Here is a 26244-nt window from a genome sequence, read left to right on the forward strand (position 1 = left end):
CCACGGGACACACTGGAGTTGTGGCATCTGTGTGAACTTGAAACCTGAGTCCACAAATACACCTGTCTGCAGTGCATGGGTAATTCTTTTCCCACCTGTTCACTCTTGGCCTAGAAATGAGGAGGTGCCATGAGAGGAGCTGGTCTCGGGTTCTGTGTGTTCCTATCACGTAAAATGACGTATTTCTAGCTGCCAACATCTGTGCATCAACCAAAGATGGTGAACTTGACCATGATGAAGGCAAAGGTGGAAGTGCTGAACTTAGAACTAGGAGAGGAAATATGCTTTCATGGCCGACTTTCAGTGCAAGAGGCATACAGAGCTCAGAAATGTCTACACAGAAGGACGTGGCTATACGCTTCCATGTCAGAGTTGCCGAAGTAGTCGTGGAAACTTAAGAACTGAGTAAAACTGCCGTGTCCAGTTAGCCCCCTTGGGACAAAGGAGCTTTTGGTTCCCACAGTCTTGAGCTTTTACATCCCAGAGTAGTAGTTCATCCATCCACCCCGGCTGTAGTCAACACAACATGAATAACCCCACCAGTGATACTACTAGCTAAGCTGTCATTTCCCCAAACAATCCCACACAAGCACAGAAGAGAGCTCACTGTAGCAGCACAGCAGTAATAAACTAGTCACACGTGCTGCTGCTTCATAATCAGCAGCAGTGATGGCTTTTTAAGAATAAAAAGTTCTTCATAAACTTTACAAAGATGTTTATTTGTTTCACGGAATTTAAGCTGCTCATTTTGTCAGATAAAAAATTAGAGGTGAACAATGGCTTACGTGTTTAAAATAGATCATCAGTTTTATTCCCCTAGTTCCATAAAAACAATGTAAATACAAGTGATCTGTACATCTTGCTGGTGAAGTCACATAATGCTCTAACTCCCTGATCCTTTGATTGCCTCTCTAGTTACTCTGTTCTGTTCTGACAACTGGCCACTGGAGTGGAGTGGAGTTGGGGCTTACAAGAGAACGCTATGGCTATTTGGTATGATAATTTGTTTTATTGCTTGCCCTTTCATTCCACTCCCATTCAAGCCCTTAAACCTGTAGGAATCCCTATCGGCTTTTTTGCATAGGCATTACTCACGATCTGAATGGTTGGGAGGCCGGTGAGGAAGGTGGTTAGGAGCCCAAAGCCAACTGTTCACACACAGACAGCAACACAAAAGTGCTGGTCCTGCCCTCATGAGGAATTACCTAGCACTGGTGCCATCTCTCTCTGCTGTGGATGCGTCCTGGGAATTAGACCCCAGAAAGGCAGTCTAATTCCAACTTTAAATTGCTAAAACCTTTTGGCAGTGGGCTAACTGCTTTAAAAGGGGGGGTGGGGGGTGGAATAACGGATCCACTTTAAAGATCTTGCAAGTGGAGAATCTGTCTCACAAAGGTTCTCATAAAAGTTAACTGAAATAACTGATTGCCATGGGTTACTACGGGCTAACTAGGAAACTGTCAATAGTCAGATCTCAGTAAAACCAGGATGATCAGTTTATAGTTCCTTGAGTTTTCTGATTGTCACAAATGTAATCAAACCAAAAAACTAAAATAAAAAATAAATCTGGAAGCCAGAAAGATAAATGCAACCCCTCAACCATGGTGGCAGCGCAGACTGGTTACACTGGGGTTCCTGGGGTGTGCAGCAGGTGTCCCGTCAGTGATGCTGAAGCCCATGGGAATATATTCCCTCTCCGTCGCTTGCGCCTGACTGTCTCAAGGAGAAAGTCTCAACTGGGATCTGTGTGCTTGCATTTCTATTCTTAACCCATGTCCCAAACAGAGAATGAGGGGCCTAAAGTCACACACCCTTTATCTGGTAAACTAGCTCAGTCCCTGCCCGGCTTGTATTACTATTTTGCGGTTGTCTCCCATTTACAGCAACTGCTAGTAATTTTCCTTTTTTAGAGAGTGATACAAAATCTTTTTTTGCATACGTTACATAATTTTAACTCAATTAAAAAAATATAAGTAGCAACACAATGTAAACACTGTGACACTGGTTCTGGAATGTCTGAAGTCTGAGACAGAGTTAGTTAGGCCAAGATTGTCTCAGCTTTGCGTATATGTGCAGTATCCAGATTCCTCTGAGGACACAGGCGTCCGGGGCCAACTGATGCCATTACTATTGGATGAAGTTTCCGTATTTTACCGAAACAGAGACAAATGATTCTGACCTACTTTAATGAAGTTTGGGAAAAATCAGCTGAGGCAGGCCCCATCATGTCCAGATTTGAAGGTGTCTTGGGATCAGTGAAACGTACCAGAAATACTTGTTTCTCTTTCCCCCCAAACAAGTGTAATGAATGTCAAAGTGTTTATGCTAATTAAGATCCTGATTCCATATTGTGAAGTCTTAAATTCTGCTTCATTAATTGTAGCACTGGCAGCTGTTTTGCACAATACTGCATATTAAAGCTAAGGCAGCCTGACAGCAAATATGGGAGGAAGGGGAATTTTAAAAACCAGCTTAATGAATCACTGCCCTTTAAGAACTTGAGCAAAGATTAACCCCTGAGGCTTCTGCACGCAGACCCTCACCAATGATCTTCCAGAAGGAACATTTCCTGGCTGACAGTTTTGTTTCAGATGATAACGCAGTGGTGATGCTTTGCTGACATTTTAGGTGATGCAGGCAAGCCCTATGATGAACAGCATTACCAAAACTTACAAAGCAAAAACATTACAGTGATTTGAAACCCTGAATTTTTGCTGGCAAAAGTAAATCCTATTCACGAGAAGACAGCAGCTAGCCCCTGCCTCACCCCCACCATAAACCCTACATCATAAAACCAGTCCAAAATGTGTCATTTCAAAGAAATAGGTTTTCAGGCCCACAACTGAAGAGTTCATCAAGGCTTTGCAGCTGGAGGTTTAAAAATTCCCACTTTCCGAAAATATCTGACAATCAGGGGCACGGAAACTAAGGTAATGCTGATCCTCACGGGTGCGAACACCTTGTGGATGGCATAGGCCACCACGAAAGTACTTGTGCCTGCTGCCATTTTCGACTGTACCAGTGACTCTTTAAACCCGAGTTTAAGCAGGATGGCTGACATGTCCACACCACTGGAGGGGAGAGAGGCAAACAGACAAACACAAAAGATGTTTACTACAGCAAGGGATAGAGTTAACCGATCAATTTGGCTATGACATTTACAGTATTTTTAAAAAATGTGATGAAAGTAGCTAGATGAAAATAAAGTCTTAAGAAAAAAGTTCTTATTCCCAAAGACACTTGGGTGACAGCGAAAAACAAATATCTATTACTGTCAAAATCTTACCTTGAAACAACCATGTAAAACATGCCCAAAGAGATTAATGAGATTCCAATGTGCACTGACACGCCAACGGCACCATATTCTTGAAAAATCTTTTTCAGCTGCTGCGACTTGCTTTGCTTTTTCTCCTCTGTGCTGCTGCTGTTGCCGCCTGTTGTCACAGTGATTTTGCTGGTGTCCTGCGCACAAGTCAAAGAAGGGGAGACACTTTAGGGCAGGAGCAAGGATGTTAGTGTCGTCAACAGCTTCAGACGCAGGCAGCGTTCTGCTCTTTCCCGTCCAGTGAGAGATGAGTTACTCTCTTTCTTTGTCAGCTGAGGCTAATGCCCGCTAAACCACTGAGTGCAGTGAAGGGCTGGGTACCAGGTACGATGGGCAGAACGATGGCCCCGAAGATGTCTAGGTCCTAGTCCCTAGAACCTGTGAATATGTTACCTTATGTGGCAGAAGGATTTTGCAGGTGGGATTAAGTTAAGGATCTTGAGATGGGCAAATCATCCTGGATTTTCTGAGTGGGACCAGTGGGACCTTAATCATAAGGGTCCTGTGAGTGGACAGAGGGGGGCAGGAGGGTCAGAGAAGCAGATGTGAGGCCAGAAGCAGAGTCAGATTTGCAGAGATTTGTGCTGCTGGCTCTGAAGACAGAGGAAAAGGCCACGAGCCAAGGAATGCAGGCACCTCTAGAAGCTGGAAAAGGCAGGAAATGGATTCTCCCGGAGAGCCGCTGGAAGGAACCAGCCCTGCCCACACACTGACTTTAGCCCTGTGAGACCCCGTTTGGGCTTCTGACCTCCAGGGCCGTAAAAGAATAAATGTGTGTCGTCTCATGCCACCAGGTCTGTGGTGACACGACAACCATGCTAGACTCTACAAGACAGTGGGTACGAAATAAAACGGAGCAGAAGCCGTGACATATTTACTTCTGGAATCAAGATTTACCCCTGAGATCTGAACGGAGAAAGGGAGGGCTAGTTCCCAGGCCATAAATGCAGCGGCAGGGTTAGTACAGAAAGTATTCATTGCGTGGGGTGTTTGTTAACAATTACTGAGCATCCACAAGGCCTGGAATGTTTGGGAGAAATAAAAACCTTGGATTAAAAAGACAAAACTGCTCAATATGGAGAGTGCCTTTTTCATCAAAGGATTTCTTCAGCTCTAACGACAGACCTCAGAGCTCTTCTGACAGCATCTGGGTCAGTCAGCTCCGGCTACTGACTCTGCAGCGGGACGGCTGCTTTCTTGTATTTTTAGAACATGCTGCAGTGGAGCCACGCTTCAAAGGCTGCGGTGGGGGGGTGGGGACACATGACATGCAGCGTGGCACCCCCAGGGATGAAAGTGAAATGACACAGGTGCCCAGGGCAGCAGCCTCCAAACGCAACGAGGCACAGGTCCTCCTCCCGGCCCTGCCCCGGAGCCCCTGCCGGGCAGGCGGGCAGGCGGGCAGGTGGGAGCTTTGACCAGGCACGTCTGCGGGGAGGCCCCAGACGCTGCCTTCCTCAAGAGCTCCCAGGGGACCCAGATGGTGCTGATCCGTCTGTCTACGCCCAGGCGCCCAGCCTCTGATTTCACAGATCTGGGGTGAGGCCTGGGCACTGCGATGAGGTATCAGTTCCCCTGGTGCTTCTAAGTGATCAGCCAGCGCTGCCAGGTAAACGCCTGCTCAGCACTCTCGCCTCCCTTTGCCCTGCTCCTGCCCGCCCTCAGCACACTCTCCACGCGGCCTTCCCTTCTCAGATGTACCTGCCGTGCGACACACTGGAGTGACGCCACTTCCTAAGCTGGAAACACAGTCACCTCCTCCAAGAGGCCCTCCTTGACCACCTCAGCTGCCTGCCCTCAGTGGCAGCCACGCTATCACATCTCTACTTCCCTCTCTGAGATTTCCATCTTCAGGAGTTGTCCTGCTTATAATGTAACAGATAGAACAAATACATGTATGTAAGCATTCCGTTCTTCGCTTGTTTGCTGTTGGCCAGAGGCCCGGAATGTGTGGTTCCAGGGAGCGAGGACCTGGTCGTCTTGCCCGGCTCCTAGCACTGGGAGGGTGAAGGGACCATCTCTGCCCGGTGTATGAGGGGTTGAGCTGGATCGCACGCACAGGTACTAGGATGTGATCAAGAGTTTTTACTTTTTTATTTTTTTGGCCGCGCCACACAGCTGTGCCTTGGCATCTTAGTTCCCCGTCCAGGGATTAAACCCGTGCCCTCGGCACTGAAAGCGCGGAGGCCTAACCACTGGACTGCCAGGGAACTCCCTGATAAAGAGTTTTAAGTGCAGCAGGTCCCCTTCCTCCTCAGATACTTCCATTGCCCACCCAAGCCTCGTCCCCCCATCGCACGCCAGGCCCGCGCTGCGTCCTCCATCCCTCGTGCTCATCCGTGCTGTCCCCTGAGCCAGCAGCCCTGGTGGCCCACCCCTGCCCTTCCATCCTCAGGACATGTCAGTGTCTGCCCATCAGAATCCACTGCCCCGCCCTCCACCGGGCCCACTGCAGTCGGCCTTCTGGGCTGTTTTCTTTCTTTGACGGCACTCGGACCAGACCTCCCGAGCTACTCTTGCCCAGGCTGTGGGCAGGAACATGAGAGACCAGGGGCCACCTAGGGGCCCGGGGCCTGACCTCGCAGGTCTCCCATGAGGGGCTGACCCTACAGAGCAGCAGACAGGGCTACTGACCGGAGGGGCGCTGAGCGGTGCCAGCCTAGGTGGGTTTAGGGAACGCTGCTTCAGGACCACTTGGCCCAGGCCCCTCATCTCTCCCCTGGGTTACTGTGATGGCCTCCCTCCCAGCTGGTCCCCCAGTCCCACCCTTGACCACTCAACACAGTGGCCGGACGGAGCCTGTAAAAGCCGAGGTGGGATTACAGCACCACCCCAGTCAGAGGCCTCCTGGAAGCACCAGCCCCTCAGCCCTCCAGGCCCGCCCCCCTCCCCCCCATTCTCCTTCCTGCTACCCATTGGGGCCACGCGGCCTTCTTGCTGCTTTAAGCAGGACGGGCCAGGCCCGCTCCAGGCCTTGGCATCTGCTGCTTCCTCTGCCTGAATGCTCTTCCCCGACGTCCTCACAGACCCGCCTCCAGGTCTTTATTCCGACCTCACCTCAGGGAGGCCCTCCTGGAGCACCCTCTTTAAAACCAAGACCCTCACACAGCCGCTCCTGTGCAGTTCCCTCCATCGGGACGTCACCACCTAACGCCCCACGTGCGTTTCTTCCTCCTCCCCAGGGAGGCCCATCCACTTTGGTAACAGTTCTGCTGGTATATAGATTACAGGCCATAAAGTCCATCTTAAGGTTTAAAACATACAGTCGAATGGTTTACGTGTGTTTGCAGTTGTGCAACCATCACAAGGATCTAACTTTGGAACATTTTTGTCACCCAATTAGCAGTCACTCCCCATTCCTCTCTCCCCCATCCTGATGGGGGAAGGCAAACACGAAACTCCTTTCTGTCTATGGATTTGCCCTTTCTGGACGTTTCATGTAAACGGGGCTATACATACAGCATGGGGCCTTTTGTGACTGGCTTCTGCTACAGACTGAATGTTTGTGGAAATCCCCCCCCACCCCGCCCCAAATCCATATGTTGAAACTGAATCCCCACCAGGATGGTATTTGGAGGTGGGAGGTGACTAGGTCATGAAGGTGGAGCCCTCATGAATGGGATCAGGGCCCTTATAAAAGAGACCCCAGAGCGCTCCCTTGAACCTTCTACCATGTGAGGACATGGCAAGAAGACAGAAGACAGCTGGCTACGAACTAGGAAGCAGGCCCTCCTCACCAGACACTGAATCTGCCTGTGTCTTGACCTTGGACTTCTTGACTCCAGGACTGTGAGAAATGAATGTCTGCCTTTTAAGCCGCCCAGACTATGGTGTTACAACAGCCCAAACAGACTACGGCAGCTTTTTTCACTTATCATCATGTTTGCAAGGTTCATCCACATTGTAGCAGGTATCAAACTTCATTCCTTTTTATGAAGCAGAATTTGATTCAACTGAAATACAAAGTACAGATTCTAAAATTTACTCTTCAGGGCAAGCTGGGAGCCACAGTCCATTTTGCCCTACAAAGAATGTCTGCAGTGTCTGGAGCCCTGTTGTGTCTGGTGACCCCTGGGGCAGCCTCTCAGCTTGGTTTCATGCAGGACAGGAGGGATTGGCTCTGGACCAGCCGCCAGAACGGAAGGTAAACCGTGGGTGCTGCACATACGTAGAAGATAAGGCACAAAAGCAGACTCTCCTACTGTCCCCAGAAGAACTAAGTAAGGCTCAGTGAAGGGCCACATTCCACGCACGGCAAGGAGGGGGTGGAATTCAGTCTTGGATTAAAACTTGCCCAGAACTGGGAATTCCCTGGTGGTCCAGTAGTTAGGACTCCGCGCTTTCACTGCCGAGGGCGCGAGTTCAATCCCTGGTCAGGGAACTAAGATCTCACAAGCTGCGCAGCGTGGCCAAAAAAAAAAAAACGTTTCCCAGAATCATCCTTGATTTTTAATCATACACAGCAGCTACTCATTTGCCCCTGCTCCCAAAAAAGTTGGTACAAAACTCAGATTTATTAGTTGAAAGAGTCTTTTCATTACCTCCCAACTGGAAGAGCATCTCTTTTGTTCCCAAACTGCAGTTGGGACTGAAAAAAAAAAAAAAAAAACCAACCAAACAAAACCCCAAAACACCTGGAAGCTTTAAATTAAAGCTTAAATTAAAATTAAATCTGTTTCATTAAAGGCTGCTCAGTCCCTGGGAATTAAGTGTTAAGGTCCTAAGGTGGGGGATGAACTGTATTTCCTCCCTGCCTTTAGCTTTGACTTCTGCGGGCTTTTTTCAGACTTATGAAAACAAACACTTAAAAAAAGGGGAGTGGCTACTAAACTCCAGTATCCATTTATGGGGTCCCAGAGACTGGTTCTGATAGGCAGGAAAGCATAACATTTTTTGAAAGGTTTCAGGAAAACCACCGGTGTCCTCAAGAGAGGCCCCTTCTACTGATCCAGGTACCGGGCTTAGCACTTGAAAGGCGCCGTCCCATAAAAACGCCACAACCCCACGGCGTGGGCACCTCTGTCGCTCCCACTTCGACAGATGGGAGACCAAGGTTTGGGGCAAAGCTATGAGCTGGCTGGCAGCGCCCAGACTGAGTTCTGTGCTGCAGGCTCCCCTTCATGTCCCCCAAGAGCTGAACGTTCCTCAAGGAAGATCCTGTTCCTGAACGTCAAGGCTCTGGAGGGGGGAAGGAAAACTGTCACCAGTACCCTTCGGTTGGGCCGGCGCCGCGCCCTCCCTGTTCCCTGACGCCCAGCAGCCAGAATGGCCGCTGGGAGCTCAGGCTCCTTCTGATAAACAGCTCCCGCCTTTTGGCTGCGGATGAAGTGCCCCAGACGGGAGATCTGCCAGGCCCTGATAGGAGGGGCAGTGGACAACCCCCGGTTCCAAGAGCCAAACAACGTCCTGCGGCTGATGACGGGTGAAAGCCCCTTTCACTTCCCACCCTGGACACCTGGCCCAACCAGACTTCATTATGTCCCCTCTGTCCACTTGCCAGGACCGGGCGGAACTGTCTCTTTCTCTTGAGAGCCCTTTGCTGTACGACCTCTATTTTGGCAAAAGGCCTTTTGGCCAGAAAAGAAAAATAATAAAGGCAGCCAGACTTCCAGCTACAGAATAACCAGCATCTATTGCAAGACAATGGGAGGGACAAAATATTCAGACACAACGGACAATTTCCTGTTAGCCGGTGCTGCGGTTAGTTTTTAACTTTCTAGAGTTAGAATCTTATATGGACAATTTTCTTCCTTTTATCCTGCAAATCTCTTTAATCATTGTGGGTCACGCATTTTTCTTCCTAACCCTGGAGGAGAATAAAGAGACTGAAATAAAGGAATTTATGAGGCGATGACCTGCAAGGAATGGAAACTTTTCAGACATGCATTTCATCGTGAAATATCACCTTAAGAACCTGTGATGTATCCTTAGTCGCTGCCCTGGATGCAGACAACATCGCATCTCCCCGGTGTCTATTCTTAGATAGGTGATTTCATGTACCTGCGGAGGGCTTGCTCTCTGAGCCCCAGCGTCCTCCTCACCTCCCAGTTCTCGCTCACACGCTGCCTTTTCAGGGAGCCCCTCCCTGATGACCTTATTTATTAAACTGGCAGCATCCCTCCCTGCAGCCCTGCCCATCTGCACCCTCCCTCCCCCCTTGGCATTTCTCAGTAGCACCTGTCACATCAACAAGCCTGATATTTTCTTTTTCTTTTTTTTTTTTTTTAACATCTTTATTGGAGTATAATTGCTTTACAATGGTGTGTTAGTTTCTGCTTTATAACAAAGTGAATCAGTTATACATATACATATGTTCCCATATCCCCTCCCTCTTGCGTCTCCCTCCCACCCTCCCTGTCCCACCCCTCTAGGTGGTCACAAAGCACAGAGCTGATCTCCCTGTGCTATGCGGTTGCTTCCCACTAGCTAGCTATTTTACGTTTGGTAGTGTATATATATAGTGTATATATATTCTGTTTATTGTCCCTCCCCTCCCACTAGACGTCAGGCTCCCTGAGGGTGGGTTGTGTCTGTTTTGTTCATTGCTTTATTCCCCCCCCCCCACCTTAGAGCAGTGCCTAGCACAGTGCAGACACTCACGAATAAGTGAGGAACACAGCACAGCTGTTGAGGGCAGAAGCCTTGGAACGAGACTGGTTTGGATCCCAGTTCTGGCAGGTAACCTCTGTGTGATTCTCAGAAAGTTACTCAACCTCTCTGGGCTTAAGGGGGGGGATGACAGTATTGCTTACGTCACAGGGTTGTTGTGAGGATTACATGAATTAATATTTTCAGAGTACTCAGAACAGTGCCTGGTACAAAGTAAACACAATATAGTGTTTATTATTAATATTACTTATTGCATGAATGAAAACAGGTGTCACTCTAAACAATCTGAACTTGTGAGCAAGATATTTGGCTCATTCCTCAAACCTTCCTGACCCTTCTAATACAGCCTTCTTACTTTAATAAATATGGGGTGGGGGAGCAGTACACATACACATACATACACACACACACACACACACACACCTGCCAGTGCCAGGCTCACAAGACAGACCAGCAAGTCGGGAGGACATTCCATATGATGAGCGCATAGAAGATGCACACCCATGGGGCCAGTGGAGGCACCCAAGGTATCACTGGTGGTCAGGGAAGGCTTCCGGGAGGAAGGGACAGCTGGGCTGATCCACGAACAATCACCAGGAGACAGCTGGGTGTGCGCGGAGGGTGCCAGACGCATGAGGGTCCCCTAACTGGGCTCAGGAGGCAGAGACAAGATCTACCGCCTGTCCGATGGGGGAGCAGAGGCAGGGAAGGAAGTTTCTCCACCTGTGGCAGAGGCATGGTAAGGTCATGGGTCAAATGCCTATGCAACATTCAGGAAGCACTGGCTCCCGGTGGTACCATGTCGAGGTCCACATCAGCTCATGGAACTGTTCCCCACACTATTGTTGGGAAGGTGCTATTTTAAACGCCTGCAAGGTCAGCAAACAGGCTCAGAGGCCTTCAGCACTTGGGGCAGGGCTGCACCGCTGGTGAGTGGATGCAGGCAGGCAAAGGGACCGAAGGTGCAAAGCTCCAGGCACTGCTTCTCCCAACTTGTTAGCTCTGGATCTCCAGACTTCACTGCTTACCCCCTTTTTTCTTTAAGGAGACCCACTTCAAAACTTTCAAAAAGGGATAGTCTGCATTACCATTCTGAATGGAAACCAGTTTTCAGTTAGCATACACAGAAGCGACCGAAGTGAAATATTGATGCAATGAAGTAACACTGAGTCTCTTGCGCGCGTCCTGCCTGCAGTCCGACAGGGAGGCCTGCCCTCTGGGTTAGATAAAAAGGGAGTGGCAGCAAGCGCTGGGGGGTGTTAGAGGCTGCAGCACCCACCAAGCCTTTCTCCTCGGCCCAGGGAGGAGGCCCCGGCGCGACTTCAAAGGGAACAACTCTACCGCCCAGTGAGAACGTCCATACCAAGCCCAGGCCCCATCTCCAATCCTCTCGGCCACCACCACAGTACAGCCTGACGCTTTGGGATCCTGGGATCCCCTGGAGGTTGTGACCCTGGGCAGTCACCACACTTCCCTGAGCCTCAGTTTCCCCGGCTGTCAACTGGGAACCCGCTTCCTTGACTTGCAGAGATCTGAGGCCTGGGGACCCTGGAGGTGCTCGGTCTCGGGCAGCTGCGCGAGTCAGGCTCTCCTTCGGCGGAGATGGGCCGACGATCGGGGCTCCCGGGGTTCGGGGTGGGGGCGGGGGCGGGGAGGCTTACCTGGCGGCCGTGGCAGTTCCCGCGGGCCGCGCGCATCAGCGGGGCGTCCAGCCCGGGCCCGAGCAGCGGCAGAAACACGGGCGGCGGGGCGTGGGGGGCGGCAGCGCCCAGGAGCCAGGTGGCGCGAGACCGGACCCGGGCGCCCACCCTGCCCGTGGGGCACAGCAGCGCCAGCAGCCCGGCCATGGTGCGCAGCCCTCCACCGCCGCCCGCACAGCGGACCGCAGAGGGAGCAGCGCGGTGGGCGGGGCCCGCGGGAGCCCCAGCCCAGAGCGGCGGGGTGGGGCCGGGGCCGCGCGCCGTCCTTGGCCCCGCCCACCGACCCCCGCCCCTCCGCCGCCTGAGCTGCGAGGGCGGGGCTGGAGCCACGCGCGGCCGGGGCGGGACCGGAGCTGGAGCCCCGCGCGAAATGGGCGGGGCTGGAGACGTGCACCCCTTCCGACAGCCTGCGAATTCCAGTCGGCGGATCCTGACTCATCATGTTGGTTACAAGCGAGTCAGAGGCCAGCCCAGCCCTGCCTGATTCAGGAGTGAGGGGGTTAGATTCCTCCGACTTGACGGAAAGTGACAAGGTCACGTGTGGAAGGGCTTGTGGAATGGGAAGTGTTGTCGTGACCATGTTTGGGAAATGCAGTCTACCACAGTAGTCAACTATTAACTGTAATAAAGATAATAGTCTTTGGTCTCCATTCTGCAGAAGAAGAAACTGAGGCTCACAGAAATGAAACATTCCCTGAGGCCTCTTACCCTCATCCTTTTGTCATGCCTGACCCCCCGGTAGCATTTTTTTGGTTCAAACTAGAGGATCCAGAATGTTTCTACATCTTTGCTATTTTAAACAGAAAAAAAAATTTTTTTTTTACCACAGGGAACGGTTGCTTGGGAAAGCATTGGAAGAGCTGGAGGAGTGGACATTAGGCTGGCCCCCCAGGAAAGGCTCTCTGGACAGAGCAACACGGGCCGGCAAGAGGGGGGACACAAGCCACAAGCCGTTAGGTGGGTGTCAGGGGTCGGCCAGTGGAATGAGTGAATTCTAGAGCACACTGCCAGAGCCGTGACCCCAGGATCAGGAAACTGCCACTGCAGCTGCTTTCCAGCTTCTACAGAACAGATCACTGGACACCGGAAAGCAGGGTCAGGCGGTTGCCTCGGCCACAACTAACTGTCCACACCCATGGGGTGGTGACTGGACACCTGAATTCTCTGCAGAAAACCCCACGTCTCCGCACACTTGTTTACCAGCAGCAAACAGCCCAAACCGCAGGAGGATGCCTCCGCCTCCTTTCTGCCTTCGAAATATTCTGCGAGTGCATTCAATTGGCAGAAATGAGTCCGTATCCAGAAACCTAGGTGCAAAGGGAAATTATAGCCGTTCTGCCAGCCGTTTAGCCGTTCTACACTGGAAAGAGATGGGAATCGATGTGCCCAAATTCAGTACCTCAGGGCCCTCCCCCCACCTTGAGAAGCCCCTTCTGTCTCACTGGCTACAGCTGAGTCACAGGACACTCCTAGCTGCAAGGGAGTCTGGAATTTGAGGATCCGGCAAAAGAAATAGGCCTGGCTTAGGTCAGAGCAGGCACATGGTCTTCCTGAACACAATCGGGGTTCTGTTGGCAGGGAGGTAGAGGGGGTGGCTGCCGGGGGACGGGGGGGTGGTAACTCCAGGCAGTGTGACAGGGCTGTGCGCCCGTGCACGGCGGCGAGTGTCACACGGGAAGTGCACGTGTACCGGGGGAAGGGGCACACATGAGTGTGTGTGTGTGAGGGGGCTGAAACCTAAAGGGGGCCGGGGTGCTGGAGGAAGAAAAAGGAGTTTTCCCTTCTGGTGGAGGAGGAACTACTTCTTCCCAGTTTCCAAGGGAACCATGGTTAATCTGCTCAGGGGTCCAGGGCCTCGGGGTTACTCACTGTGGCTCATTTCTATAAGAATGTGGGAAGGTAGAGTCTGGAGCACAAGGAGATAAACTGTGTTAAAATAGAAACTGGACAGTGTTTGGGATACATTGCCGCGTTTTCTCCCATTACATATTCTGTGGTTGTACCTGAGTCTTCCTGAGGACGAGAACAGTTTTCTTCCAGTTCTCTTTCTCTGTCAGATTCTGCAGTGCCTGTTCTAAACAGTTCCTGCCCACCTGGAGTCCTCCTTCCTGCCCTGATGCCATCTCTCCTGGCATATACCTTGGCCTCCTACTTCTCAGGGGAAGCCTGAGTGTTAACTGATGGCTCCAGCCCACCTCCCTGTTTCCCTCCACCATTCCCCACCTCCTGCTTCTGTCCCTTTTCCCAAAGCAAATCCAACTACCCGTGCCCATACATCACTTCTTGCCTCCTCTCCATTCATTTCCAATCAGCATTCATTATTCTGAACACCTGCTATGTGCCAGCAGCAGGCGATGCGGTAAAAGTAAGGCTTTTGTGGTTTCATGATTTGTTGGTTAGTATCACAGCTTTGGTGCAGTGCAGGCCCGGTTTAGAATCTTTGTTAAGCGACTCCAACGATCTAAGTCTCTTGTTTCCTCACTTGCAAGAAGTGAGAGGAATAATACCCATCTCAAAGGGTTACTGTGAAAGTTAAAAGAGATAGTACATTTCAGTGCCTGTAGAACCTGGCGTGGCACAGTGAGGACTCAAGACGTGGCAGTGTGGCTGGCGTTTCTGTCTTTTTTGTCTGCCCAGCTCCCTCTTTCTATTGGAGATGCCCCTCCCTTCCTATTGTAGTTTGTATGAAGTTGTCCAATCTCAATGGTTGGTGGCCCTCTGGTCAGGGGATGGGTGTGAGATCCAGGTCTTGCCAAAGTACCCCACACCCCTAGTATTGGTAGGAATGGGGTGATGTTGTATATATGCATCATAATGTGACTTTTTCACTTCATCTGTCACTAATGTCTTTCCTGTTGAATCCATAATTGTGCAATATTATTATTTAAAAGATGCAGAGCATTCTATAGTATAGGTGCTCCATGATTTATTTAATCCAGTGTCCTGGTAATGGGTGTTATGGACTGAAGGTTTGTGTCTCCCCCCAAATTCATATGTTAAAGCACTAATTCTCAGTATGATAGTGTTTGGAGATGGGGCCTTTGGGAGGTAAATACGGTTAGATTAGGTCATAAGGGTGGGTTCCTCATGATGGGATTAGTGCCCTTATAGGAAGTGGAAGAGACACCAGAACTCTTTCTCTCTGCCACGTGAGGACACAGCAAGAAGCAATCAGCAAGCCAGGAAGAGGACGCTCACAAGAACTGGACCATGTTGGCACCCTGATCTTGGACTTCCAGCCTCCAGAACTGTGAGAAAATAAATTTCTGTTGTTTAAACCACCCAGTTTATGGTATTTTGTTATGGGAGCCCGAGCTGACTAATATAGGTTATAATAAATATATACGTGAAGGCCCAGAGGCACGTGTGAAGCCTCGGTTTTGCCCTCCGAGGGGTCCTGGCAGCTTCTGGGCAGAGAACAGAGTGTTCCGGCAGAGATGACGGGGTCCCACATCAGCACAGAGAGGACCCGGGCCTGCGTGGGCAGGGTTGGGGTGACCCAGCTTGCCAGCAAAGCCCAGCCCATTCTCTCTGACCAGCTCCCCACATTCCTGCTTTCCACTTCAGGCAGAAAGGATTCGGCGTTCCCTACCTCTGCCCCCCACAAAAGGAGGTGGCCCCCTGACTTGTCCCTAAATGGGCAAGGGGAGACAGAGGGGGCCAGAAGTTCTGGACAGGACGACTGCAGCGGGGGAGGGGCCATGGTCCAGAAACCTCGGATGCCAGCTCCATCTGCCTTTGCCACTAAGACAGACGGCCCTGGCGGGAGGGGGATCCAGGCTGCTGTCGGTGGGGCAGTGGTGACGGGACCAGATGCCTCCATCTCTTCCTGGGGCTCTGTGGGCTGAGGGCCTTCCCTCCCCTGCCTCTCCTGGCTGCTGGCTTGCAGTCGGCCCTCTCCATCCATCTAGGTCAGCGTTGCTGGGGACCCCCCCAATGTGTGCCCCTTGGTCACGTGTATTGTCCTCAAGGATGTTTTGCTGCTGTGGCTACTGTGCCTGTGTCCTCCTGTCCCATCTTCGTGCAGCCATCCGTGTAACTGCCTGTCCTCCTTTTGTAGTTTCTGATGTTTGTAACCAGACCCAGCCGTGTCATTAAACAGACTCGTTCTTCCTGAAAAAAAAAAAAAAAAAAAAAAAAAATATATATATATATATATATATACGTGATTTCCAGTTTTTTTTCTATTATAACTTGAACTATTGTTAGCGACATCTTGTAGCAGTAGATCCTGTTAGTAACCCTCTCCTTGAAAGAGTCTCACCCATTCACTTATCAACACGCACTTACGGGGTGCCAACAACGTGTGCACATTTTCTTCCACCGCGTGGCACCTACTGATTCTTCTCCCTCTGTGAGGCAGGGTCTTCGGAGGGTGGAGTTTGGGAGCTCGTGACACTAGCCGTGCGGCCCCAAGGAGGGTATGTAGCCTGCTTTAACTTCAGCTTTCTTTTCCTGTGATATGGGAATAATGACACATGTGTCTGTGACTTCCTGAAAAAGTGAAGAGCAATCCCATGTGTGCACGACGGGCATGGTATCAGTCCCCACAAAGGTTTCACTCCCCACCCCACTTCCCTCCATCACGGCACAGATGGCCTGTGGGGCACAACGAAGGGAGGAGGAGAGCTGAGGAGAAAACGGGCTTCCACGCCCCACAGACCACGTCTGAACTGGGAACCATGGAGGCACGCGCTGTAGGTCTCTGTAGGGAGAGGTGCATTCGCTCTCAGTTGTTCAGTCACTATTAATTCAGCATCCGCGTCATGCTCGGGGCTCTGCTAGGCACCAAGGGGGGCGTGGAGAATGTCACCAGTGGTAGCTGCCACCACCCACTTCTGAGCGACCTCTTTCTCCTCGTGGCCCACCCTGTGGGAGCTCTGTCCTTGTCTGAACTTGGGCTGACGTTGGATCATCATCTCTGCTTTTCTTCATCATTTGGGGAAAAAATCGTCAGTAAGAACATGGGCCGTGGAAGCGGAGAGACCTGGATATGATTCCAACTCAGCCACTGAGTGACTGTGGCACCTTGGCAAGTCCCGACACCTCTCTGTGTTTCTCAGGCTTCACCTCTGGGACGCGGACAGTGAGTGAACCCCTCTTAGTTTGGTGTGAGGCTGAAGTGGGATGACACCTTTTGAGTGCTGTGCCTAGTGCCTGGCTGATGGCAGGAGCTCAGAAAATGTGAGTTATTAAGAGGAATTTGGGTTCCTCCTGCCCCAGGTTACTGCCTGGCTGGGTTTTCTCTTGTTTCCACAAATAAGATAGAAGATTAGTCCAACGCTTTGAAACAAATGGTGTTTTATGGCTTGGGGCCAAGAGCTGGGGCTTTGGGGTCAGATTGCCTGGGGGTGTGTCCCCCCATTATGGTGCACTGACCGTGTGACGGGTCAAGTCACTCAACATCTTGGGACCTCAGTTTTCTCATCTGTAAGATGGGAATAATAATAGCACCATATCACAAGGTTGCTGTGAAGAAGAATAGAAATTTCATGCATGTGTATGCTCGGCACAGGGACCAGCACATACAGTGCCTTCCCGAAAGCTGATCGTGGTGAGCACAGTGGCCATTATTATTATTGTTCCTTTTCATTCATTCGTTCCGAGAAGAGGATGAATGGTGTGGGCTGGACACAAATAAAAGCTTCGGGGTGGGGGGCACAGGGCGTAGAACCTGAGCTGTGCGGTCCAATGAGGCCACTCAGGGAGAGAGATGCTACTTGTAAAACCACCACCAAGAAAAGCGGTAGCTTGTTGAGGATGAATGTGCTGATAGGGTTTTCCAAGAATCTCCTCTCGACTGCCTTGGAGATAGAAACGATCACTTCTCGGTACCCGGGAAGGATCTGGATTAGCTGGAACTATGATGTTTGAAGATTTTCTCATTCGTTCGATGTCTCAATATGTTGCTAATAAGAATGTCTGAAGTACTTGGTAATAACGATTTAAAGACTACTGACTCATGCCTGAGAAGCATGGGGATTAACAGGAAATAAAATCAATATCTGTTAAGCAAACCAGCGGCTGCCTTTTGTATTGCACAACTGTGGAGAAAGCTTAATTGTTTTTTAACAAAACTATTGTCATAGGTGACATTTGATCACTGGAAAAAATGAAAACTCAAAGGACAAAGCCAGCAACTTCGTTTATTCATTCAATAAACAGGTTTTAAGCACCTCCTCAGTGCCGGGCACACAGCCGTGAAGAAGGAAGACAAGGTCCCCTGGGGTTTATGTTCTACTGGGAAAGAGAAGCCAGGGGGGAGGGGTGGTGGGGAGAATTCAAAACAAAATCTGCTGACCCAGAAAACCTTTCCACTAAAGGAGAAGAGAAAGAAAAGAGTTTTATTACTGAGTAAACATTAAGCTAGAACGTGATGCAGATCACGGGCAATTCACTAAAGAGATCCCAAAGACAGGAAGAAAGCGCCTCGTTTTATGCAGCTAAGCAGATGGCTTCATCCAAAGACAAAAAGTAACTAGTTCTCAGGTAAGAGGACTTGACGGCACCGTTTGTCACACATAGTTCACCCTCGTTTGTCCCTGCTAATTGTCTTTATCCAAAGGAATAATACACTTCCCGTGCCTCTGTGACAAGCATGTAATTATAGCACAGAGCTAGTCACCGAAGTTAATCCCTCACCTGGCCTAGGAGATAGGCTGCTATCTTCCTTGATGTTTACATTTCAAGGAGACAGCTCTCAGACTCTTAACACATTCCTGGGTCTTAAAGACCTGCAAGCGGCTTATTTCGCCTTTAAAAAGATTTACATACATCTCAAAAGGGCAGAGAAAGAATCACATGCTCTAAGAAAAGGAGAGTGGGAATGCGAAGGTTCTCCTCTTTTTTTGCACCAGGGAAAATCAACTTTTTTCTTTTTCCATTTATTCTTACCCTTACAGAGACGGGCATCAAACAAATAAGTGTGCCCTCTGGTGTCAGGCAGCAGCAAATGCAGCGTGGAAGCCAAGTAGGGGGCTGGGGAGTTGGGGCTCTGTGACTGTGGATAGGGCAGCCTGCTAGGGCTCGAGGGAGAGTTCCACGTGCCTAGAGCCTGGAGCGAGAGACCGGGGAAGCCCTCCCAGCAGTAGCCAGCGTCAGTCAGGTTTGTGTGTCCTTCCAGCCACGTTTCTGTGTATGAACAATGACATCTGGCTGTTGTTTTCTTTGATGTTTTCCAAAAAAATGGGATTATAACATGTGTCCTTCATTTGCTTTTTTTTTCACCCAGTGTCCCATCAAGGACACCTGTCCATGTCAGTAAATACAGAAATCCTTCTTTAAGCGGCTGCCTTGTATTCCCTGTGGAGGGGGTGTCCTTTCCCCTATGCGATGGACATGTAGGGCCTCCTTCCTGGAGGCTGAGAGCATGAACTCTGGAGTGAAGCCCAGGTTCAAGCTTGAGCCATACCGCTTGCTTCCTGTGGACACTGGGCAAGTTACCTCACTTGAGCCTCAGTCTCTGCACACGTAAGATGGGGACTCGCAGTGAGGATTAAATGCATTAACACACGTGAAGTGCATGGAGTAGCGCCAGGCTCAGAGCAGGCCCATCCTGGTGTTGGCTGTTATCACAAATTACGTTAATAATTACTGATTGTTCTCCTGTGTCTGTCTTCTCATTCCTTCCCTTTCTCCCTCCCTTCCTCCAATATTTTTTGAACATCTACCATCTGCCCTCTACTCTGCCAGGTTATGCAGGTGGGTAGCTTGCAAATGGTCCCTGCTCTTAGGGGGCTTCGAGTTGAGTGGGCCTGATGGACAGAGAACAGATAGCCAGGGGAGGACAGCATCATGAATTGTGTTGGGCGAGGGGTGATCAGAAAGGCTTCCCGGAGGAGGAGGCATTGGACATCGGGAAGGTGCCCAGGAGCAGACGTGGAGCTTCCAGGGGGAAGAGGGGTCAAGCAGAGAGAGGGACAACTGGGTGCAGGTCCAAAGGAGGAAGAAAGCAGTGTGAGTGGCAGGTTGGGGGCGGGAGCGTCAGAGGAGGCCTGAGTGGCCGGTGTGCAAGGAGTGAGGGGCTCGAGGGGTTTGGGAAAAGTTGCCAGGGGCCAGATCAGCCAATTTTATTCTAGCTGCGGTGGGTAAGCATTGAAGGATCTTAATCACCGGAGCCACGTAATCTGATGACCACGTTAAACAGGCCCCTCTGCTTGGCGCCGGGAGGTCGGGGTGGGGGAGGAAGACTGAAGACGGCGGCGTCTTCCGCCTCGGGCGGCGTCTGCAGAACTCTGGGCGCCGCGTGGGAGGAGTTGGGAGACGCCGCGTGGGAGAACTTGGGAGACACGAGCGAAGCCTGGAGGTGGGGTGAAGAGAGGGAGGGCTCGGGGTTGTCGGAGGAGGTCACCGAGAGGACGTGACCTCCGCTGGACCCTTGAACTAAGCCCCGACGATTGGAGGCTCCTCCCCCGGCCTTGAAATGTACCTTCCGCCCACCATCCACAGTGGGAGCCATTAGGAGGACGCAGCCTTGAGAGTCGCGTGTTGTTGAGACGGTCTGGATGACGAAGGCCCGCTAAGGCCCCGACGTAAACTTTTAAGATTCTCGGGCGCGGGGCGGAGAACTGCTCGGTACAACTTTCAAGCCTCGTAAGTTCGCCGCGTGTTGAAAGCACCACCCGCCCATCTGGAGGGTCCGCCCCTTTCTTGGGCCTCCCCTGGCCCTCGGTCCACAGGGGTCAGTTTCGGATTTCACCCCGCAGCTCTCGCGCTTGCGAACCCAGGGCCGCGTGCCGGTCCTGACGCTCAGGGCGGATGGACAGACAGACCGACAGGCATCTGCCGAGCCGAGACGGGCGGGCTGGGGAAGCGCCCACGTGCGGGGTGAGTCAAGCTTCTGCCTGAGACCTCGTGGGAACTCAGAGCCTCCTTTGTCTCAGCACGCTGGGCCAGTTCTCAGACTTCAGCACGCAGGGGCGTCGAAAAGTGATGTTGATTCTTGGTTGACCAGGTATGTGTGTGTGTGAGGTATGTGTGTGAGGGCTGTGTGTGTGTGGTGTGTGTGCGAGCTGTGTGTGGTGTGTGTGTGTGTGTGTGCTCACCAGCCTCTCATCTGTCCCCCGGCAATTTGGAGGCGTTTCTCCTCAGCCTCCCTCGCTTGGCTTCAATGAGGCTACGAAAGCTAACGCCCTGGCAAGTTTTGTGCATCGTGCGGCCTAGACCACGGGGTTCTGGCCTGGGCACCCGCCACTGGCTTCTGGGGGTGACAAGCAAGTGATTGGAACTGCTTAGCCTGACCCGGCTTCTCCATTTTCTTTCTGTAAGATGAGGACGCATACCCAGGGCCGCCAGGCCAGCGAGGAGCTCTGCAGGTAGTAAAAGCGCCACGAAGGGTCTTTGGGGGAAAACAAAGCCATTTGATTCACTTAGTTTCCCTTTTTTAATAGATTATCAAGGAAAAAAGGGGGGAGGTGGGGGGAGTTTTGACTTGCTAATATCTATCCAGGAAGAAAGTTTTTTATTACTTCTAGACACAGGTTGCTGGCTTTTGAATTTTAGTCCTGCTGCTTGCTTCTAGCTGAGTTTGGCCAAGTTACTTAATCTGAGTTTTCCTTATCTGTGAAATGGGGGATAATAATGTTATGGACTTTATGGAAATGCTTGAGGTTTAAAAACGTTCAGTACACCTAAGGGTCTCGGAGCCTGGCAGATGGTAAATCCCCGGTACGTGTTGTTACCACACTCCTGGTGGGTGGGTAGGGGACCGCTATAGATTATTCTTGTTATGTTACTCTTATTCAGAGGAGATTCAGGCCTGACCTCAATGGCTGCTACTTGTTGTGCACTCTGCTTCCAGGCTTTGAGGGCTTCCTCTGGATTGTCACACTTGCACCTAACAGGCACCTCATGGGGTCGGCATTCTCATTTCCATTTTGCGAATGAGGGAATTGAGGCTTAGGGAGGTTAAGGGGAAGGTGGTCTGGGGCCCTGAAGGTGGCAGGCGCTGCAGAGCTGGGCCTCGGAAGTGGGTGTTAGGGGACCCCGGCTTCACCGGCTTGCAGCTGAGTGATGCTTGCAGGTCCCTTAGGGTGAGGACCTGTCCCGGACTTACCTCAATAACCCTGCTCTGAGCCCCGGGTGACCCTGTCCCAGGCGTCCTCACCCAGCAGGGGGCGCTGCAGGCCCTCCCAAGGCTCCCACCAAGGGGAGGCAGGCATTGCCAGGGATTCTGAGCTTTGGGGCAAGTTATGGTTTGTAAATGCGAGGACATAAAGCAGCCCCCTGGGCCATTAAGTCTCTGGATCTTTCAGCAAATCGCTTCTGCACGTGAGTCCTGAATTGGTGTTTTTTTTTTTTTTTTTTAAATTTTTAAATTTTATTTATTTATTTTATTTTTGGCTGTGTTAGGTCTTCGTTTTCTGTGCGAGGGCTTTCTCTTGTTGCGGCAAGCGGGGGCCACTCTTCATCGCGGTGCACGGGCCTCTCACTGTCGCGGCCTCTCTTGTTGTGCGCCAGACGCGCAGGGTCAGTAGCTGTGGCTCACGGGCCTAGTTGCTCCGCGGCATGTGGGATCTTCCCAGACCAGGGCTCGAACCCGTGTCCCCCGCATTGGCAGGCAGATTCTCAAGCACTGCGCCACCAGGGAAGCCCCCGGAATTGGTTTTTGTAGGAAGCCTGGTGTAAACTCACAGCTGAGCCGGGAAATAACCTTAACCACTCATTTCTCCGAGTGCTTTTCTGGGTTGTCGTTGCTTTTGTTTCCTTTTTGTTTTTGTTTTTTGCCTAACTTTGTTACATCAAAAATGGGTCCATATTTATGCAAAATGTATGGATCAACGAACATAATTCATTTTCAAGGAGAAGTAAGCAAACGTAGCAGGTACGGTTTGACAGATGAGAAACAGGCTTAGAGACACTAAGTTCATGGGGTCTTGGAGCCACAAGGAGAACCCAAGTCTGTTGGCTCTAAAGCTGCTCTTTTCCTGAGTCTTCCAACTACTGAAGAGTCACCCTCCTTCCCCCTTTCTCATCCCCTTCCCCCATTCATTCTCCCAGCAGAAAATGGGATATTTATTGGGGGAAGGGAGACAGGGTAAACAGAAAGGAGATGTTTTCTGAGAAGTGAAAAGTGATTCCAGGGTACTGACAGTGGGTGCAGTCATGGCTGGGGACGGATCTTTGGGATACACAGGGTGGGAGCTTCTTCCGGGATCAGGAATGGCAAACCCTGCCACGCCCTCAGGGCCAGACCGTTGTGTAAACGAATCACAAGGGCAAGGCTTGTGCAGAAGGGGGCTGACATAGCCCTTACGGGGGCAGCTGCCTCTATACTCTAGCACACGGTGTGGTTCCATCTGTTGATTTCTTAAGATAAGCTGTGTGTAAAATTGCAAAATTGGCCTCAACTTCTTCCCCTCCTATCCAGAGGTGGAGTCCGTTTTTCCACCCTTTGAATCTAGGCTGGCCTGTGACTTGCTTTGGGCAATAGAATTCAGCTTAAGTAATGGTGTGTGAGTTCTGAGCCCAGGCATCGAGACCTTGCATGCCTGCTCTTGCTCTTGGAACCCGTGATTGCCTTGTGAACAAGCCCGGGCTAGCCTGATGGAGGAAGAGACCAAGGTGGAACAGAGCCAATTGTCCCAGCTGAGGCCACCCTAGACCAGCGAGCCCCCATCTGATCCGGCAGCCGACCACAAACACATGAACCTGGCTGGCAGAGATCAGTCAAGCCAGCCCAGACCAGCAGAGCCGCCTGGCTGAGCCCAGCCCAAATTCCTGAACCCCAGAATCATGGGACAGTAAATGGTTATTACACAGAAAATACTAACTGACCCAGGCTTGCCATCTGCATTGAGTGTGAAATCTCCTGATTTTAAAACGTTGGCAATGAATTCAAACAAAGAACCTCTACAGGTGTAACCAAATATTTCTGAGCTTCCGGTTGGGGCCCCAGGAATCACCAGTTTGCAAACAATGCGATGAAGACTATGGAATAGAAACAAATCTTGGTTTTCTGCTTGCAGCAATCTTGGCACATGTAAATCTTAGAGAATTTATAGATACTGATTGAATGTGAGTGTAGAGAATGATTTATTGTGACTACTCTCAAAGGGCCTGCATCTATGCGGGCTTGCCTCTTGGGGTGCGGACTTTCAGTTTTGTATCCATGGGTTTCTTTGATCAAGATTATCTCTGGTCCTGTTTGAAAATAGAATCTTTATGCTTCGCACCAGCTGAGCTCTAGCTTTCTCACATCAACCTGCTTTGATAACTGCAGTGGTGAATAATCAATGGGTATTGACTAGGGCCAGGAAATGATTATTTTGAATCAGCATCCCTGAGGGAGGTAAGCAAGGTAGCAGGAAAGAACCAGCTCTTCTTTTCACACTTTAGATTTTCAAGGTTTCCGTGTTTTTTTGCCTGCATTGTCCATGAGACTCTAAAGAGCTATTAAAAAACAATCTTGGTCCCAAACATCTGATATAATGAAACAGATGTAATTCCCTCAGATTTGCAAAACGGGGAAAGAAAATAAAAAGCCTACAAGAGGTAGGAATGGCTACCGATTTTTCCAGAGGAATTTTTCTCTGACTTATTCACTGGTGGATCTTTTCTGAGACAGAGAAAAGGATTGTGATTGTATATGTTTTACACAGTGGCGCTCAGCTTGCCGTCCCCTGACTTCAGACTTGGAGAAGGCCTGGCTCGAAAGCATGCTGGCAAATGCTCTCAGTGTTATTCCCATCTCACCAGCTGTGACGGCTCAGCTAATGGATCAGGGGAGAGGAGACGCCAGTCTTTAGATCATCTTTTCTCTCAGAGCATCTCTACCTATATCGGGATCACCTGGGGGACGGTTTCTTTATAAAGCAGATTCCTGGGTCCAGGCTACAGCCACTGATTCAGAATCCCTGGGAATGGGGTCTGGGGATCTATAGTTTAGCAAGCTATCAATACTTAGGTGATTTTCTGCACTGCTTTAGAGGTGGGAGGGAGCAGGCAATGTGGTGCAAGGCTGAGCTCTGGAAAGCCTTCGCCTTTGTTAAAATGTCTAAGCTGAAAGCTCTCAGTGAGATGCTGACCTGTAACTTAGAGAATTGGCTTTGATTTTTGCCACTAGGATCAAGAAAGAATTTTGTAGATAATTAAAACCATGTCTTAGCACAGGCTGAAAGGACCACTTTGGTTGAAAGAGACCCATCTTTTTATTTTTTTCTTCTTCCCCCCCTATGTTTATGTATTTATTTATTTAATTTATTTTCAGCTGCGTCGGGTCTCAGTTGCAGCACGCAGGGTCTTTGTTGAGGCATGCTAGATCTTTTGTTGTGGTATGTGGGCTTCTCTCTAGTTGTGGCGTGTGGGTTTTCTTTTCTCTAGTTGTGGCGTGCAGCCTCCAGGGCGGCTCTGTAGTTGTGGTGCGTGGGCTCCAGAGTGCATGGGCTCTGTAGTTTGTGGCTCACGGGCTCTAGTTGAGGCGCGTGAACTCAGTACTTGTGGCATGCGGGCTTAGTTGCCCCGTGGCATGTGGGGTCTTAGCTCCCTGACCAGGGATCGAACCCGCATCCCCTGCATTGTAAGGTGGATTCTTTACCACTGGACCACCAGGGAAGTCCCGAGACACATCTTTTTATCTGATTTAGAATAATGTCATTTGGAATTAGTCATGTACTGTGAAATATGGCCCTTCAATAGGATGGCTGACACTACAGTAAAGTGTAGTAGTTATCTATGGCTGCGTAACAAGTTACCCCAATGCTTAGTGGCTTAAAACAATAATAAACATTTATTATCGCTTATAGTTTCTTTGGGTCAGGAATTCATAACCGGGTGGTTCTGACTCAAAATTTTTCATGAGGTTGCAGTCAACACATGGGCCAGGGCTAGCATCATGTGAAGATTTTATTGGGGCTGGGTGATCCCCTTCCAAAGTAGCTCACTCACGTGGCAGGCCAGTTGGTGTCGACTGCTGGAGGTTCCTCTCCACATGGGCCTCTCCATAGAGCAGCTTGAGTGTCCTCACAACGTGGTGGCTGGCTTTTCCCAGCCCAAGGAATCCCAAGAGAACAAGGCAGAAGTTACGATGCCCTTTGTAGCCTAGCTTTGGAAATTACACACTGTCACTGCTGCAACATCCCATTTGTCAAACAGGTCAACCCTATTCAGTGTAGGAGGAGATTACACACAAACGTGAATACCAGGAGGCGAGCATCACTGGGGACCACTTTGGAGTCTGGCTACCAACCTGAACAATATTTAGCTTGTCATAAAAATAATAATCAGCTACCACTGATGGAGGCCTTACTCTTGCCAAACACTGTGCCATGCTCTTTACACACATACTCTCGTAATAATATAAAGGCTATTTACTGGTTTTCAGTATTTAGACTTAGCTTATAAGTTTAGTAATACCTGATGGCAGGTGTTACTCTACATTGGAATACCACCCAACGTAGAGTAATACCTGCCATCTGTGCAAAATATGACCCCTTGTCTAGAACACCTATTGAAAATTAGCTTCTCATGTCATTCGTTTATTTGTACATTTCTTCATTCACCCAATAAATATTTACTGGCCATCTTACTATGTACCAGATACTGTTTTCGGTGCTGGGGGTACTTCTGTGAATAAGAAAGACAAAAGACTGCCTTGAGAGGGAATGAACTGTA

The 26244-nt window shown here is 50.4% G+C and overlaps 1 protein-coding gene across 1 annotated transcript; it reads right to left on the bottom strand.

The window, feature by feature from the left end:
* Window positions 1–781: 781 nt before the first annotated feature.
* Window positions 782–11836, bottom strand: FAM210B (family with sequence similarity 210 member B). Its single transcript, XM_068524098.1, has 3 exons — window positions 11596–11836; window positions 3287–3462; window positions 782–3071 (listed from the first exon to the last, which is right to left on the bottom strand). Exons 1-3 carry the CDS (start codon window positions 11779–11781, stop codon window positions 2855–2857), a joined length of 579 nt encoding a protein of 192 aa, XP_068380199.1. The 5' UTR covers window positions 11782–11836; the 3' UTR covers window positions 782–2854.
* Between the last annotated feature and the right edge of the window lie 14408 nt (window positions 11837–26244).

The sequence above is a fragment of the Eschrichtius robustus genome, chromosome 16 (assembly GCF_028021215.1).
Source record: "Eschrichtius robustus isolate mEscRob2 chromosome 16, mEscRob2.pri, whole genome shotgun sequence".
Lineage (NCBI taxonomy): Eukaryota > Metazoa > Chordata > Mammalia > Artiodactyla > Eschrichtiidae > Eschrichtius > Eschrichtius robustus.

What these genes read in the sequence shown, in the direction of transcription:
- FAM210B (XM_068524098.1), bottom strand. Translation starts at nt 11,781, where the DNA reads ATGGCCGGGCTGCTGGCGCTGCTGTGCCCCACGGGCAGGGTGGGCGCC. An exon ending in GGAACTGCCACGGCCGCCAG is followed by an intron (nt 3,463 to 11,595) that starts GTAAGCCTCCCC and finishes ACTTGTGCGCAG; the next exon opens with GACACCAGCAAAATCACTGT. An exon ending in TTTTACATGGTTGTTTCAAG is followed by an intron (nt 3,072 to 3,286) that starts GTAAGATTTTGA and finishes TCTCCCCTCCAG; the next exon opens with TGGTGTGGACATGTCAGCCA.